The sequence below is a fragment of the Pholcus phalangioides genome, unplaced genomic scaffold (genome assembly GCF_987345545.1).
Source record: "Pholcus phalangioides strain wild (caught in Gottingen) unplaced genomic scaffold, Ppha-v1.0 ptg000011l_1, whole genome shotgun sequence".
NCBI classification, from domain to species: domain Eukaryota; kingdom Metazoa; phylum Arthropoda; class Arachnida; order Araneae; family Pholcidae; genus Pholcus; species Pholcus phalangioides.
In genome coordinates, this window is record NW_028301604.1 from 30,519,879 (window position 1) to 30,539,404 (window position 19,526).

At 37.2% G+C, this 19,526-nt stretch overlaps 1 protein-coding gene across 4 annotated transcripts in view; it reads right to left on the reverse strand.

The window, feature by feature from the left end:
- Positions 1-19,526, reverse strand: part of LOC149080327 (bridging integrator 2-like) — a 428,403-nt gene that overhangs the window by 402,043 nt on the left and 6,834 nt on the right. For 2 of the 4 annotated variants that reach the window (XM_089239463.1, XM_089239464.1), the window contains exon 3: positions 18,713-18,731. The exons of the other annotated variants lie outside the window; for them this stretch is intronic. In XM_089239463.1, coding sequence (XP_089095589.1) covers positions 18,713-18,731 — 19 coding nt within the window. The remainder of the gene's footprint in view (positions 1-18,712; positions 18,732-19,526) is intronic. 4 annotated transcript variants of the gene reach the window in all.

Genomic DNA, 19,526 nt, shown 5'->3' on the forward strand with positions numbered 1-19,526 from the left:
TGCATTCAGAGATCTTTTGAGGCGGGCCTTGATTAAGATACTACACTGTTACCTAATTTCATCTCTTTTAAGAGTCTGAAGACTTTCCATTCCGCCTGAGCATCCACTAGTCAGTGACAGCCACAAGTTGCATTTTGAGACCAAGTTTTTTTGCCGGACAGTCCAGTCTTTAAACACTTTAACTGCAGCCTCTCTCGAACATTTCACAAATGCTAGTTTCGCTAACACTTGCTCCATAGCTCCTACAATTATCCCATGTTCAAAAAAAGATTGTCAAATCATGTTCCCCGCCACATCTTAACAAACAATTCACCAATACTACCGTCTTAGGAAATATTAAGTTTTCTTTTTTCATTAGCATAGCCCTCTAGCGACAACAGTGTGATACCATAGCTCATTTGCTTAAAACTGTCAAGTAGTCCTAATAATGATGAACTACATTAAATGTTTGTCGGAGCTGGGCGAGTGCCCAAAATGAGCGAAAAACTGTTAGGAAACAATGGTTCCTGGGCTTCAACAATGACTTTTGGAATGTTTACCGTCGTTCCCAAACAGTGCTTTTCAGACATGTATATGCCTTTACAATGTTTAGTCACTTCTTTAATGTAGCCAGTATATGTATAAGAATTTATTCCTTTACAATGGTTAGTTACTTTTTCAATTGAATAAAACCCAGGCAGCACTGGGTATTATATATAGCTAGCACCAGGGCTTAAGCTATGGTCGCATTTTGTGAAAAATGCGAAAGAAAATCGTAGAATGCGAAAGAATTAGTAGCCACTTTCGCAAAAATGCGTACAGGAGGTACGAAATGAGTAGACATACCAACCATTAATCATTACATTAGCATTGTAGCATTTTGCTAAATCTTTTCCCCCCATTTTCGCTTTTTTGCGAAAGGAATTTTTTATCCAGCTTAAACCCTGGCTAGTACCCTATAAATGAGGGCAGTACCTGCAAAGCATCTTAATCCAGAAGCCTTGGATGATGTGAGAGGAGCTGCGAGAAATATTGCCAATAAAATTATATTGAATGTACTGTATTTATGGGGCTATGATTCCCAATCAGTTTGTCACAGCTCTTAGTTACTGCCCTACTCGTGGCACCCAAAAAAGAGTGTAGATCATAGTTGTCGAGTAGGGGGACTGAAACAAATGTAATTTTGCTACCTCTCCCCTGTAAAAGTCTATGATTTTGAATGGTAGTTTTTATTTCCCTTGAAAATTCTGCCTTTTCAACAGTGCCGTCTTAATGCATGGGCTTACCCGGGTACCTCAAGAGAAGAGGGGGCCTCACAAAAATTAGATCTCAATGAAATTTCCCAGGTAGGGCCTCAAAAAAATCACTTGGCCCGGGGACCCATGGTAATCTTAAGATGGCCCTGCCAATCAAAATTGCCACCTAGGATTAAAAGTTTTTGTGGAAACATAGCAATGTTTTACACACTACAGCTTTGTACAAGTTACACATTTTTTTGCAATGACTGATGAAACACAAATTTTAAATAAAAATTTTGTGCATTGGGCTGACGGAGGCCAGCCCATGGACTCCCAAACCTTTTAAAATTTTCTCATTTGTTTTTAATTTAATTTAATTTTTTTTTCTTTTTAAATGTTATGCTGTAAAGCCTCACTACAATGACACTTGATATAACAATAAATCCTTCTACAACATTTTTCCAAATCTTGTTTGGAATCACCTATAGTCTCCAAAGCAAAATATGCCAAAATCTGCAAAGTACATGGCAGAACAATTAGTGCTACTGCAGAATAATCTGGAAGAATTTTAAGAAAAAGCACAGAAAACGCTATTATGGGGATTTTTACCGTAGAACATTTCCAGTCAGCTGAGGGCTCATCGCAGAACAATGCAAAAAATTCTACTTTGGGGCCTATAGTCTACTGTTAAACTCTTCTCAATACAACAATATCCTTTACTACAATAAACCCCTCTGTAATATCATTACACTGTAATATCATTACTTCTGTTTTTTTTCCCATCTTTCGCTCAAAATATTTGTTGGTATATTTTTAAACTTGTCACATATTTTAATTCCAGGGACGACTAATATTATTTGCACAGGCGGATTTAATGACGGTAGCAGCAGGCATGCATCCTGTGTAACGCATTACCCCTTGGGCTCTCTTCATACTTGTATTACCATTGTCATGCCACCAATAACCCCCTAGTTAACTAACACTATGTTATTTCCCCGGGAGAAAACCCACTTGAGTCATTAAGGATCATCACTAATTATTTAGTGTAGTATGTTGTATTATTTAGTATCATGTTGTATAAATTCTGATATAGAAATTATGTAAATAATTATATTTTGTAAAAGACCTTGTTTCACTGGTGGAGGGTGTCCACAAACTTCCGTTGGTGCCAATGATTCTTCTTTGATCTCACCCGTAATAGTCTTGTTGACATTGTGGGGAAGTTCAGCCAGCTTCCTCCATTTTGTTTGAACCGCTGCCATCCAAAAAGCAGTAATACTTGAAATAATTATTAATACATGTCACTATGCAAATCAGGATGAATAATGTCATAGTTTTCCTCGTGCTGCGAAGGTAACGAGTTCTGCAATTGGGCCGAGAACAAACCAGTTCTACATAGCCATGGGTGGAGATACGGGGGAGGGGGGCGCCCCAGCGTCAAAGATGGAGTCGACTGATCTATCGTATATATGAGCTGACATCATCATCATCGTGCCCCCCAGCAATAATGACCTTGCCCCCCCTCCCCCGGACTTCCAAGTCAATCTCCGCCTATGTACAAAGCTATAAATACCCTTGGAGATAACCGAACGATAGCATTTCTTTCACGCTTTCGGTCATTGCAGCAGATGACCTGCTAATTATTAATAACTCTAGTTGTTTTTTGAAATACTCTGATGTGTAAATAATTTCCTTGGGTTGAACACAGTTTAGCTACTCCAGCTGGTCCAGGTAGTTGTTTTATTGTTTTTCTAGTCAACTAAAATTTACTACATATTCTAGTCACAATGAATGTTCCAGAAAAATTTGGATGACCGATGAAATGATCGTGAGTTGTACCAACATAGAAGTCCTAGAATATGTTGTTTCTCTGGGTATAACTTCACGTGTTAGTGATTATCTTCATGAGTGGTCGTTGGATGTGATCCGGTACGTTCATCGAATTCTACAATAACTGGTGGCGTTCTCCATTACCGATCGTGTTCCTGAGATGAATTTTCCTCGATGATTGTGAACTGTCTCAAGTGAGTGATTGGATACTCAGTGATCGTCATAGCCGCAATGGACATAAGGGTGTCTTACTGAAAGAGTAGATTGTCTGTGGCTGTATCGGGTGATATCACTCTTATTTTTTTCATGAGATTTTCAGGTATTATGTAATTTAAAATACGAAATTGGAATTAATTTAATCTGTGATATTTGAGATCTAAAATGTAATTGTGTCAATGTAATTCTGTTTAATAATGTTTTGACTTGAAACTTGCCTTTGTTTCTATCAATATTGCCCGATGAATATGGGATTGGGAACTACGGGACTGTAGCTCCTAGTATGCTACACCTGGTCTCCAACCTCTGAAGGGCACTAGAAAACCTCAACTTTAGACTTTTTTAATTTAAGGGGCCCAATATTTTCTTCGGTGGTCGAGAACTCAACTGACCTTGACCACCTCTGGGTATTTGGTACCACTGATCACTGTTTGTGATGTTTTCAGTATTACTACTTTTTGTGTGATACACCAGTTTATTACAATAAACCACTTTACAAGGGTCATACAATAAACTGAATTTTATTTATCATTTTAAAATTTTTTGCGGTGAATAAATACTCAAAAGCACATTTTTTGGTGGTACTAATAATACAGATTCAGAAAATATGCCAATAGCAACATAAATTTGAGGGCACGTAATGATTGTCTCTAGATATAAGGACAATTCCTTGACAACTGTGGTATATTTTTTCTTGTTCAACAGAGTATTGTGACATCAAGGTTTCGCTGCATTCTATTTACAGACGTGCCAACTTTTGGAATCCAGAAATCTGGAGATTCTCCCGAAAGGGCCCCTCCCCCCGGCACTCGCATAGACTCGATCAAAAAAAAAAAAAAAAATACACAAAAAATTTGTTTCAAATTTTTTTTTCATCAATTAAGAAAAAGTTCGATTCCCCCACCCAAGGCAGGTTCTGTATTGCAACCCCCCGCCCCGAGCAGAATATAATTTCATGTCAGTCTTTCCATGCAGCATAGAGAAATAACATCTACATACACTGTTCATAAAACATAAGTTTCTTTTCGTGGATGCTATTCGCGATTGATAATCTCGGATATAAAATGTACTCTTAAAAGCTCTATATTTAGCTTTATATGGCTTAAAGTTTTATATTTTCTTTCTGAAGGCATATTTAATCGGTGGAAGCAATTTAAAAACTTCAAAATACAAAGCTGATGACAAAAAAAACTTGTGTTTACTGCACGGCTGTTAATGGGATACAATAAAGATTATACAGGAATTTCAGCAACCAGGGTCATGCCCCTGATAAATGATTGCTGATAAACGCTACGCAAACAAAGTCACGTCTTTGCCAGTTGCTTAAATGCGGTCACCAGGACTTTTTTACTGCTGCTCGATGGAAATGACCACGGCTGTCTTCTATGGTTGTTTTCCCTAACAACAACGGCAGTCATTGACGTCACAACAACGTGAAAGCTCGAGTAAAATCTAATTTTCTGCCAAAATCATGAGAAATTAAAACGAATCTGGAGAGCAGGAACAAGGATGAAAAATTCGGAGTCTCCCGCCTAAATCCGGAGAGTTGGCAGGTCTGTATTTAGCTATTTTTTATTTGTTTTGGTTTTAATTAGTCATAAAGTATTTTGTTGTAGAAATGTTTTGGCCCCAAACTTCTGAACTGGATACGTAAAATATGACTCATACTTTTACTTATTTCGGTTTCAATTATTAGGCCAGGATTATACTTAAAAGTTTTTATAAAACTTGAAAATATAATCGATAAAGGTGTAACATGACGACCTGGGATCCTTCACAATTTCTTAATTCTTAAATCTTTGTTTAAACCCCAGGGATCACTTGGCTACTGGAAACCACCAGAGCCCGTTCGGTCCATTTAGTTCGATAAGTCTGGCAGTCGGGGGGTGGGGTCTCCTGACTGACAGACAAGAACGGGACCAGAGGTGGGGCAGCCAAGGTCCCACATAAATTCTGTTTACACCGTGCCAGAGATCCCGGAGATTCATCCTGTTACCTTTCTCTTTCCATTGTGGGGTCCCGTGGCTCATTGGTGGGAACTGTGCCAAGCCATCAGCAAACTCAGAGAAAGTGATGAATTATTTGTGCAATGTAAGATATTAGTGTTTCGTAAATATGGTTATACATAAATATGCAATATTTTATCTTCAGGTCGTCTGTGGGCCATGAACCACTTTACAGCTTCATGAAATTCTTCATTGCGCAATAGGCCTAATATTGTGGACAATGGATAGGTCTTCAATTGTTTGTATTTGTATTGTTGCCAGATTCCGTGTATATTATTTTACAATATTATTCTCCCTGTGATATTATGTAAATGAGAAATTGTTGTTGCGTTTTATGCTAATTTCAATGTCAATGATTCATTCTTGTGATTGGATCCTGTCATGATATATGATATATATGGGTGTTATCAGATAAATAATGGAGTTGCAGCGAGATGCCCCACTATTCCAGCTCCTTCAAAACAGCTAGCTAATCCTTAAGGTATTTCGCACATTGAAGCATACGCCCAGGTGATCTCTCATTGATAGTGATGTACTGAAAGTCGTAAAGCGTGCCTCTGCACCGCTCGGGTCTCATCGCCCGCCCTATGGTTTGACCAGTGGCTTGGCCAGATAACACTAGGTGTGCTTCAACGTTGTCCTGGTTCCATCGTCTGCTCCATAGTTAGACCAGTAGCTTGACCGGATACCCCTTGGTGTGCTTCAACGTCGCCCTGGTTCCGTCGTCTGCTCCATGGATACTGCCTTGGTCTTGTAATCTGCTCTATGGTTAGACCGGTAGCATGACCGGATAACTCTTGGTGTGTTTCAATGCTACCCTGGTTCTGGTGTCTCTCCAACTGTTTGACACTCAATGGATTAACCGATCTAATGTCATGAACGTCCCTGGACTGTCTCCATTTGGACTGTAATCCCACTGATACAGGATTTATAACGATATGATATATGTGATAAATGCTCTCTGAGTCACCTCACAAATGATTCGATTGTTCTGGTTATTGATTTATTTAATTGTTATGTTTGAGAAAAATTAATTTATTGTGATAACTAACAGAGTAGTGTATTTACAGGGGGGCTAACGGGCAGCCCAGGGCGGCAAATTTTGGTGTATATAAAAAGAGAGGGAAAAAACCATTTTTTTATTCACGTTTTGATAAACATGTGGAAGTGTCATATGCGTCACTGTCATCATAAATAATATATAACTATTAATACATATTGATAAATTTTGTTTATTTTTTGTGTTTTTTTCACACATAGTGCCGTTGAAGTAAACATATATATGATTGTCTAACCTTCCTATTTACAGTGTGCGGCCTTCCCAAATAGTATTGACACAAGTAGAGGTGGGAGGGTGAGTAAGCATCCAGCGAAGCAAAGCAGCACTCATTTCAGATTACTGAAGGTATTGGAAAAAAGACAAGAGTTCAGCCGACATCCCCTAAAGAAGAGGGTATCTTCGGAAAGCTATCTATGAAGGGTGTTAATACAGTGGTTAGGACAAAAGAAGTTCTTTCCGTGACTGGAGGCTGCTGCACCTTTCTCAAATGACCACAAAGAACATTTCAATAGCTCAATTTCCGGCTCTCTTTGAAGGTAAAAAGACAGAACATTCCACTGATTTTAATGACGCCCGCCATAGATTCTTCTGCAACAAAGATGCTTTTATTGGCTCCAGTTGGGGCTTTGGTGAAAGTCTTTAAGAATGGGCTATGGTTGACCATCTGGGGGGATAGAAACAATGCTATAAATCAAATGGAAGAATTTGATTACAATATGATTCTTTTAACTTGTGTGAGAATCGAAATGGGATGAAGCTGGTCAATCCAGAACAACATCTGTTTGCAGTCACTAATTGGAATATAAAGAAATCATGGTACAGAATGGTAGGCGGGGTCACGCGATTCTGTTTACTGGTCCTATAAGGACAGCTCTCCTCATATGACGTTTTCCTGAAAAAAAAGGGGGACAAATGGAGCTTGGCAGAACCCACATTTTCATTAGTTGTATATACAGTATAACAAAACTACATTCGGTTATAAACGCAGGATTACCAACAAAACGGGAAAAGTGTACATTTTACACTTTTCCGAAGAAAACAAAGTAAATATCAAACACAGCTAATCATTTCTGATAAGTTCACACATTTTGTATTTTGTGAGAGTTTTCTTTAATGATAATTTATGAACAAACGGAACAATTTAATCTTAGAAAATTTAAATTTGGAATCCTCTGAAAGGGTGTGAACATAGTGCTTCAGTATTTCCGATTCTGGAAACAAGATGTTCATTTGTTTCAAAAAACAATTTCCAAGAGATTGGCCTATTGAATCACATGATATGTAACAATATTCATAGATCCTCGGCAGAAAACAGTCCTATTCTAATCATTTTTATATACAAGTTGTCTTACCTTCGAGTTCACGGTTGATTAAATTTGTCTGTGATATTTTCATTGTTCATAAGCCAAAAAAATGTGTGATCCTGATCACGTCGCCATTTTGAATTATTGTTGTTGCCAATTTTATTTTGCGAAAAAGTTGCTATAAAAATCTGTTTCACTATGCAAATTGGAGATGTTTATATTTTCCTATTGGTCATACTCTGATGTATATTTCTTTGAGATGGTCGGTCCCAGGAGTTGGATCGTACTGCACTTCCTTTTTAGGTATAAATATCCGGAGTCACGATCGTCACTTCGCCTCGCTTCTCAATTCTGCATTCGCCACTACTTCACTTGAGGTGGTCGCCTCTTGGTAAATCGTCTAATTTTTTCAGTTCGTAGAATGAATTAACTTGTCTCACTGGTGCTCATCACGTCGCTGGCTGGTTCCAGATCTCATCATGCCTCCGCTCTAGTCATTCGTTGTCACCACTGTCGTCCTGGTTCCTGCCATCACTTGTCCATCGTATGGCTTGGCATCGAACAAAGCTTCCGGCCGCCCGATCATCACCTCAGCTTCAGCCGTTGAATTTGCAGCACTCGCCGCCACGTGAAGCCTCGTCTCGGGTTGTGACCTTCGCTTGTTCCCGTCAAAATCGATGACGTCACGGCTCGTGTAATTCACGATCGTCAAATTTCTGTCGCCAGACTATATTGATGAGTCAACGGACTTGCATGGGGATTGGTATGAATTAGGGAAATAATTTTCTGATAATTATGTTAATCGTAACCTACGTAACTGTTAAAAGTGTTAATAAATTTACTTATGTTAAAACCTGGAATTTCTCTTGAAATCATTTGCTCTCTCTTACTGTGTATCGATTGCACCGATTTTGCCAGATCACAATCCTGGGTTGTTATGCAGGGATCTCGCAAGCTATGTTGTTTCCTTTTTTTTTTTTGTCGTAATGATATCGTTGACAACGTTGTTGCCTCTTGACTCGATATTTTACCTGTTTTAGGAGCTCTTCTGGCAAACTGACTCCCTCCCAGAAGGGAAGATCCATCTCCCAATCAAACGGTAGAGTCTGGGGTATGATTCTCACTTCGGCTGCGAGCAAGAGGTCCCGGGTTCAGACCCCGGTCGAGCCCCCAATTTATAGCGTATTGTTAAGCTACATTCCCGTGATTCAATGATCATTGATCATTTTTGTCGCACCATGGTAATTTTCTGCACACGAGGGCTAATTAGACTGAGACCTACAATTTATTGCCCATTCCGAACGGCAGGCTTGTTTTTTATACTCATCGAGAGGTTGGTGCGCTAACCCTTTAATAGGGGACTCCCTGCAGTAGCAATTTTTTGGTGCGGTTAAGTCGCCGTTTTTTGTTGTACCCCTGTGTCAGGAAAGTTTTCTGACAAGGACAAACTGGGTATCGAACTCGCGACATCTCTAAACATCCTTTGGTACTTTAGGCGAGCATCTTATTGACCGGGCTACCGCGCCCGTGAGTCAATGATCCGACAATTCAACAGGCAATAAGTGAAATAGGCAAGTTCCAGATCCAAACATTTATTGTTACAAATACTTAGAATAAGTTATACGTTAGAGTTCAATAGGAACTATTTCAGATACTCTGTATTTCTGGTTGGCAACAGTTCGATAACCGTGAATGAAGCCAGCCGGACTTTACCCACGATATCAGCAAAGCTTTTGAGGATGAGACCAAGACAATGGACTGCACATAATCAGCGGAAGTCTGTGGCTCTCCGCTAACTAAACAAGGTAATTGAAAATAATATTTCTTTACAAAGAATAATAACTTACATTGAACATAATCATCAAAAGTCATTGGCACAACCGGATCCTCGCCCGGGGGGAAGGACCTAGTGTTAGCTGGGGGAGGGGGATTATTGGGACATCGGTACATGTAACGGGAGTTCCAAAGGGGCGACACGTTACACCGCTTTCAAGTAAAATGCCTCGCAATGCTCCAGGTGGATGTGCTGGGCTGGTTGGAATCTGAATTCACTCTTTGGCTACTAAATCAACATTGCAAGAGAATCTGCTAGAATATAATATATTCTGGGCAACAAGTTGACCAAATATCTAATTGCAGATCTGTTGCGTATTACATTTATTTTGCATATGTATTGTGGGTTCAGATTGGATTCTGTGTATGCAATGTTTGGCAGAGATAGATTGTATTTTTATTGGCATGTGCACACACATGGTGGACTTGAGAAAATGCGTTCATACCCATGGTCGCAACTAAGGCAGTTCAGGGAGTCTGGTGCTCTGGGCATTAGACCATAGTGTTGAATTCACTCTTTTTTTGTTAAAAATTATGGGGGACTGGGACACCAAAATGACCCTACTTCTACTTTACCGCACACCAACTCCGGTCATATATCGCCATATGGCAATTTCCAACCAGTGGAGTTGGGTGGGAAATGAAGGTTCCATCCATCGGTGGTCGCCCCAGGCTTGGTGGGTAAAGAACTTGCTTGCGACGCTCTATGCCCGGATTCGTACCCATGGACCTTCATGGTAACCTTCATAATGGACGACAAGCATCTTTACCATTGCGCCACTCTGTCACACCAAAATGGCACTGTCCCCAAACAACAGAGTAAATTCCCTTTTCCAGTTACGAGTCGCAAGTTGCTAAGAACCGGGTAGCAGTCACACTGGACCGTAAAACAGGATTAAAGTTTATGATAATTCTCATTTAAATTATTTCATTTGTATTAACACATTGCAAGAGTAAGGATACGAGACCTCAGTTTAACCTCCTCTGACTCGTGGGCAGATATACTAGGCATTTCCACCCATGTTGAGGGCACCGCCTCCCCCCACATCAAAGGCGGAGCCAACTGATCTAATGAATATGCATATATATGAATTTACATTATCGTCATCGTGCCCCCAGACTTTCAAGTCTATCTCCACCTATGGTCTGACTAGAATTTAAAACTTGTTCTTCAGCTGCAGAAAGTTACCAACTATAGAATTCGTTGTTATATTCTGAAGACGATGGAGGGGGAGACTTGTGTTCGATATTTTCCCCTTCTTTTCTCTGTCCAATTCAAGATGGTAAAAATATAATACTGGGAAAAACAAAAACGAGATGACAGTGATAGGATATCGCGCCTACAAGAAAGGATTAAACAGTTTCACTATTATAGCTGAAAATCACCCATGTGAGAAGTGTTAATTTGATTACATATTTTGTTTTACAAGGTTTTTAACAGCTGGCTGATGTGAAGATGAATTTCGGGAAAAAGAGAAAATTCAGCTGCGCTTGTAGGAATCTATAGCCCACGTTCTCTCACTTTCTGGGTGAGAGTCCTAGATGTCCTGTCATCTATGACACTATCAGGTTGGAAACATTTGTAAATAAGATGACAAAGGCTAATGCTATACGGTTGCTGCTAGCTGGTGAGACAGTTCAAAAGTTTACTCCCAGGGTGACAGGGTAAACCAAACAAACATAGTCTACGATCTTTACTGAATAGGTAAAGGATGTGGAAGTTTTGGATTTGAGGATACTTTCTTCAGAGATTCAGTAAAACAACAGTGAGGGAGTAAAAGAAATGTGATGAAAGAACATGTGTCCATACTTAGAATAAGACAACCATAAGTATTCTTGTGGGCATTGTATAATATTTCATCACGTACATATATTGTTTGTAATTGCATTTTTACTAGGTTGCTGTATTTTTGAAATATATGACATCCATATTTATTATGGGCATCTTTTTCTCAGCCACCTCATTTGGCATTTTGCCTGTTGTGGCTTTATATTTGTACAGTACTTGCTATAAAGAAAGAACAAATCCCGGATAATACAGATTAAGGAATTGAATGATCTGGTATTTCAATTTCTGCATAAGATACAGTGAAGCCTCGACATACATAATGATACTGAACCAAGAAAATATATCTTTGTAGAGGAATTATCATTAAATCGACATTCAAAATTACTGCTGTTGGCAACTTTTCTAAATTGACATTTTCAGTATCAACAAAAAATGCACCTTTCTAGATGTGTATTGCTCCTATAAAGGGGTTCATCACAATACACTTTGATGTATCGCACAATAAAATAGTGATGCCGAACAATTTTGGTGATTAGGTGATGCCCAACACCAATATTATTAGACGTCCTCAGAAGAATTGAAACATGTGACACGAGTTAAAAAATATACTGAAGGATATTTTGAACGAAAAATAATAAAAGTTGTAGCGGTTTCAAAATCCTAAAAATATTGTTATAGAGAGTTTATCATAGTAAAGGATATCGTTTGTATCGAGAGAAGTTTAACATTACAGACTATAGGTTGCTCCAAGCAATATTTGAAAAAATACTGTTGTAGAGGGATTTATCGTTGTAGTGAGGTTTCACTGTATATATCTCTTTTGTGGGCATTGTATGTAAATTGAGCACAAGATTCTTTTGTGACATTTAAATTTAAAACCATCATTTTGACATGCCCCCTTAAAATGTGCTTTTCCTGTCATACAACCTCTTCGGCGGTCACCTCCACAGACGGTTACGTTGTTTTTATGGAACGCTGAGTGGCCATCTTAGAGGAGTTTCACTGTATTTGTATGTGATGCCATACGAAGCACGTGTATTACGCTTTCTTAACAATAACTTGTAATTTTTTAAATGTATGTTTATTACTGATTAGAATTCCGTACACATAAATTAAAATACCTATTTTTAAAATTCCTTGAACATGTTATTTCAATAATCAATGAAATATGCACTTAAAAATTCTTAAATTCTGTTGTAAACTAAAAAAAGGTGGAAGAAAATGGATCTTGCTATATCCTTCAGCTGGGAACCCAGGTCGGCATTTCTTACGGCCCCCTTCTAAGGTAAATTTATAGTGTAAAAGACATGAGGGTAACTAGGCTCATACCGGTCTGCAGTGGTACAATCCTCTTAGTACTAAGCCCCTTCCCTCATGTGTTGTGTTGCCAGGGTGGCCATTACTGGACGCGTGGCCCGGTAAGAAAATAATGGGCAAGATTCATCTCAACAATTACGGGGCACCAAAAATGTTTAGGACTCCCATCGTCTCCATTTTATATATATTTTTAGGGGGAGGATAAATCAGCATCTATTATTCCAGAATGTATAGGAATGCTGAGAAATATCTATAAAAAATGTAAGCACACAATTAAATGTAAATTAACACAAAATTTGATGAAAATTCAGCACAGAAGATAAATTAGAATAATGAGAGAAACAATTCTTGAAACTAATGGAATTTTTAGGTGATGAATCAAAAAAATAAAGAAATAATTCCAGCACCACCAATGAAAATTAAGAATTTATGAAAGAAATATTCCATAATGAAGGTAAAATCAAAATCAACGGTAGAAAATAATTGCAAAATTGATGGCAACTCAGAATTAATGGAAGAAATAATTTCAGAATTGGTGAAAGCCTCCAATAATTTACAGTGAGTTTAGACAGCACCACCTACCTTCTATAGGTGGTGTTGGTTCAGGGCTCCATAAAGCGAGGGGCACAGTGCGATTGCAACTGTCACAAACCCCTAAGGGCGCTTCTGGTACGGGCTATTTTTTCCAGCATGGCCCGTAGCCGGTCAATTTGTCGCACTCAACTTTTCGTGCTCAATTTGTTGCTGTACAAATTCGTTGCAGTGCCAATTCGTCATGGTACGAGTTTGTCGCAGTGTCAGTTCGTCTTGTTACAAGTTTGTCGCAGCTCTGATTCGTAGCTGTACAAGTTTGCCGCCATGTCAATTCATAGTGAAGTTAATTTATATATTGTAGCGCAGAATCAATTTTTTTTTCCCCTTGAACCATCGATTCTTCACTGTACCTGTTCCACGCGAGCTTGTATGTAGGTTTTTGTCTTACACATGAAATAAAAAACATGAACAAAAGTGTACATCCAGTTAATGGAAAGTTCATCAAAATTAAAATTACAATATCAATTACATTTAAAAATTTAACTGCATTTAAAAATTTAATTATATTTGAAAATTAAGTTATAAAAATTTGAAATGTTAAGTAATTGATTTTTGCTGTGATAAAATTTTAGTATCTCCATAAGGACCTGAAATATTTAATTAATTAATAATTAATTAAATTAATATTTAATTTTCACCGTATAAGCTGCACTTCCCGCTTTTGTTGAGATTTCTATTTCTCACAGCAAAGGGAGTTGGGCACAGATCAAGGGTAGAAATGTACAGTGCTTATGAATGACGATTCTATGAAGTTTTCATATTGCCCACAGGATGAGCACAGACAAAGACTATGTAATCACCAATAAGAAAGACGATTATTGGTCAGTCGCATAGATATAATATAACCATTAATTGTATGTCTGATCAGTCGTATATCTTTGGCTGGCTTGTTTGAATATTTTCAAACAAGCGTCTAAGTTTTTGGTACAAGGTTGGTGTGCTTGGTCTACATTTCTCTGTTGGCAAAAAGATGGAATATTGCAAAACCGAATGGAAATGATATGTTGGTTTGCGTGTGTGTTTAAAAGTTTTTCCCCATAATTCATGTTTCAAAATTAAAAAAACTTTTAATGCAATTGAATGAATTAGCCTATAATTAATTTTCTTTATTTGAGTTTAATGTTGTATCATAATATAGAGATACAGATTATACAGATGACAAAAAATAATGTAGTACTTTTTAAATTAAATTGTTTTAATTCAATTTAAATTGCAATAAATTGAAATCTACATATCGTTAAAAAAAGAAAAAATTTATGGTCGTTTAAAATAGCAAATCATTTATTACTCTATTGATCATCACCCGGTTTTTTATTGCAATATTCACATTAGATAAGTGTTTAAATAAAATGTTACTCAAAGGCACTGAAGATAAATAAAGGTTTAGATATTGTGGATGTGGAGTGTTTATATGTGCGATACAAATTGTTTTTAAAATTAAAATTATCCTGATAAATATAGGCTATAATCAGAAGCGGATTTTATAGTTTTTCCACCTGGGGCTATTCAAACCTTGCCTCCCTTCTCCCTTTGTAATTCATGTTCTTGATCACCAATTACTCAATTTGGTTACGCCCTTTCACTTGAACTTGGGATAAAGCCCGCATTTCCCCTCCCCACCCAGGAAATATACCTCTGAATACAATCTTATATTGCCTGTTGATGTTAATTCACTTGTGTTGTGAGAGGAAATTGTTACTAATCATTGGCTGGAGCCATATGAGGTTCGTGTACATGAAGTTACATACAATAGGCTAATTAAAAGTCTGATTTCATTATTTTTACTTGAGAGTTACTTTAGAGTTGAAAAAAAAAATCAAAAATCGATTGACATTTGCAGTGGTGTTAGAGACGGATGCTGTGGGTGCCCACGGTATTTTATGGAATAGGTATGAGCACCCAGAGAAATAATTCAGAAATCAAAATTTACTACTTCAAGATCAAGACAAGAACCCACAAGTTCCAAACACTTCCGGCATCCTTGGCCAATGAAAGCTGCCAACATGAAGGAAACATTGAGGAAGGAGGGAGGAAGGGCTGAAAATCTCTATTCATTCCGTATATAAGGAATGGAAAAAAACCCGTACTCAGGAGGCGAAATGGTGCATTGTATATTCATGAGTTATTGGAGTTGGGGGCTCAAATGACATCAGCAACCAGTTTGAAATTGTGCAGGGGTGGGGGGCGGCACCTCGATCGCAATTTATTATCTCGATATGCACCCCCGACACTCCTCACTGCAAGAAATGGAAATCCCTACAGAAAGCAGGAAGCACGGCCTATATGATGGAAACTAAATTTTCAAAATTTATTTGATCCCAAGGTATTATCTTGGTGTGCTCCTCAACGCCCATCACTGCATAAAATGGATGTCAATATGAAGTCAACAATCAGTATCGTGAAGATGCTCTAAATTAAGTTACAGCCAGAAGCGGATAAAGGTCAGTTGAAAATTAGGAAAAAAAATGTAAAGTAGGGGCCAAGGGCGTGCTTGGCATACCCACCGTTAAATCCGCCTCTATTTATGGCTCGAATGTACGTTAACTGAGTTTTTATCAGCCTGATGACCAATTTTCATCCGATTTGAAAACCATTGTGTTAAACTAAACATTGAATTGCAGGATTCTGCGATCTTTTCATAAATAGTTCACCTTTCGATCATATTTGGGGCTACGGTTTCTTGCTGAGAACATCAATCGGATGATTTTTTTTCAAAATAAATTTTTTTTTGTTCTAAGTAAATTCAAAATACCTGCACACTTCTTTAACCTTGGCCAGCTACAAGAGTATTTTCCCGCTGCACGCAAGTTAGTTTACACACGGGCCCTCTTAAATCATTTCAAATAACATTTTAAATAAATTAACAAAAGCAATGATAAAAAAAATCAACAAAAGTAACGATAGAACAAACAAATGTAACATGAGCAATGCTCTAAGAAAGGAATTCAGCCCTTAGGACTAAAACAAGGTGAAAATGAAAGAATGGGTGAGTATGTGGAAAAATAAGAATGAATGGTAGTAGAGGAAGGGAAATTTTTTTTTTTTGTAGTATGTCCTGTCATGCTAGTTTGTTTCCGACTGGCTTTTCCATAAAATGATGACTCATTAACCAAGAGGCTGTCATTCTAAGCGCCTTGAAATTATGTTATGCTGATATCATACAGTATACTCCTGAAAAGGGAGCTAACAATAGTAGTACAATGAAGGGAGGGAGCAAAACAGCGACTTTGTGAAATGATAAAGTTCCTCCTTAGAAACACAGACAGCAGAAAAGCGTGAGAGACTGAGATCATGGTGTTTTGCTAAAACAACTGTAAAAAGTGACCTGGGCCTGAAAATGTATATATATAAAATTGATTTTCTGTGTGTTTATGTTCTCTATACAAATCTACAATTTTAGATCGATCGTCGCCAAATTTAGCATATATACCAAATGGGACCCGACTTGAACGATAGGCTACTTTAAAATTTCGCCAGACCAGGGCAAATGCCCTAAACGGGCAAAAAACTGTCCGGCAACAATGGTTTTTGGGCCTCAACAATCACTTTCCAAACGTTTACTTTGGTTACCGTGGTTCCCTAGCAATGCGTTTCAGACGTGTATATGCCTTTACAACGGTTTGTCACTTCTTTAATCCTGTTAGTATATGTATAATAGTTTATGCCTTTATAATGGTTTGCCACATTTTCAATATACTCTCAGTAATGAGGCTTTTTGAATAGACGTCATAATCATCATCACTTCGAGAGTCAGGAAAAGGGTGATCCTCATAGAAATCAGTGCTAAAATTGTCGATTTTACTGTAGAAATGCGGAAATTAGTGGGATTTTCCGCCCCATCAATAATTTTAAAAATTGTATTTAATTCTCGATTTTTGAAATATTCAGTTCGCTTAGAGATATACGAAGCCCAGGAGATTAAATATGAAGTAATTAGCCAAACCTATACTTTTGAGTTGGATATTCGAGCAATATCATTGATTTCATTTATATCTTCTCAAGTATGAAAATTAATGTCTCCATATTGTCTCTTTTGATATTTATTTGCATAAATTCATGTGGGTTAGGATATTTTAAAATTAGTTATGAGCCCGTGAAAAGTGCATCGAAAAAATTCCACAGCTTTAACTAAGGATTTTTGATTTTTGGAAGCTGGAACAGACAGATGGATAACTTGAAGTTCAGGGGGGGGGGGAATCGAAATACCTAGCGCCCCTTAAAAAAAAAATTATATTCATTTCTACGTTTCTGTGTAAATCTATATTTGTTTATTTCATGAATCGCGCAGGTCGCCATATTGGTTAACTTGGACACAGTTTGTATGTCCCTCAAGAAAAAGAGAGGGAGATATCACGTGATCCAAAAAAGCCTCATTGAAGAAAACCCGGGCAGTGCCGGGTATTATAGCTAGTAAGTAATAAAAGTGACCAGCTTCTAAAAAAGTGATTTTTAGAGGAAAAAGGGGCACATGCTGAGCCATGCACTTATAACAAGGAGCTCATTTCCAGCAAAAATGCTTGTTAAATTCAGTCATTTTGCTAAATCTGTATTCAAGTGAAAAACAAATGCAATTTCAGAGAGAAATTAAGCTCTTATAGCAAGTCTATATACAGGATGCATAGGTAACAGGGTGTATGGCATTTTGCATTTGGCAAAGTGTCCGTATAAAAAGTTACTTTTTTTATATTTTAATAACTATATCATCCCTTGCTACATGAACAATATATCTGAGCATTACATGCTATACTTTTTCTAAATAGAAGTATGCCTCTAGAATCAACAGTTCACCAGTAAAATGCTTATGCCCTGTTACCTATGCACCTTGTATCATGGTATGGATATTAAGCATATGAAATATTTATTCCACCATTTTCTAGGAACTTTATAAATTTCTATTTTATCTTTGACAGTTAAAACTTTGCATTTTGAACATTTTGTTTCCTAAAAAAATAAACAGAACAACACATGGGAAAGGAAAACTTGAAAGGGAAAATATTGAGTATAAGGATGTACTCAGTCCAACACATGGAGTGTGTACTGGAAGTTGAGCAGGAGCTGAATCAGAAATTTTTCAAAATTCTTATTGGTCTGCTTCTTATCTTCACACATACACATTTCCCATCCTCACCCTTCCCTTCCACTGAAGTGTTCCTGTTCCTCTACACTGACAACAAACCTTATGGGGGGTGATAGGCCTTTTGTTGAATTATTTGACTGAATTTATGTCTCGTCAAATGTATTATGAGAGGCACAAGAAACTCAAACAATTCTGTGGTTCTTTCATTTACTCTTTTAATTTTTTCTCATTTTCATGTTTTTTGAAGTTTCTTTTTCTGAGCTACAGTGACAACCTGCTCGTTAAAAACAACAGAATTGCCATGCAATCAACATTGTACCAAGCAAATTGCATTAATTTGCTTGTTATATCCAGACTCTCATTAAAAGTCTGTCCGACTGTATATATATTTTGTCATTGCAAAAACCACATTATATTTCAACAGTATTTGAAAGAGACCAGTTATTGAAAGTTACAAGAAGTTACTTACTGATCTCCATATTGTCAAGCTGGAGCAAAGAAAATATGAAATAAAAATTCTGAATCGATACTTTGAATATTAATATAATTTGGATTTCTAATACTGTATAACTATTATTATTGTACAATGCAATACTAATATAGCCCAACATGGCTAGTAAATAATTTTACATGCAGAATTTACAGAATGGCATGGGCCTTCATAAAACTTTTATAGTTAAAAAAAATACATATATTTGTTAGACTAGTTTAACCTTTTAACGGCCAATGTTCCCAATTGGGAACATCTGTTTTAATAATTAGGAAAACATATTTTTCATTCATAAAAGAACTTAATTTTTTTTCCCTTGAAAAGGTGTGCAATTTCAAACTTAAAAAATTTAAAAAAAAAACAAAAACTTAAATTTCAATGTTGTTTCTATGTTTTTGTCGATATTTCTGAACTAAAAGATCAGGAGCAATAAAAGGAAAAATAATGACAATCAATCTAAATCTGAATTCGGCCATTAAAAGGTTAAAATAAGATCATATGTGTGAGATGGAACAATCTTATTTTTGTATGAAGAAATCAAAACCAGAAGTTTAATACCAGGTGTTTCACGAAGGACCCCAACTTTGAAAATGAATAACTCGGAAACTGTGATGGATAGAAGCATGAAACTAGTGGTATATTTATTTTAAAAAAAACCTAAGAATCTGATACAGAAATATCAAAATTTTGGTTACAAATTGTGCCGATAGATGGCGCCACTGGCAGCATTATACATCTCTGTAAAGAGAGCTCAGATGCCAAGAACGATCAGTCATTGAAGATTTCGCCATTG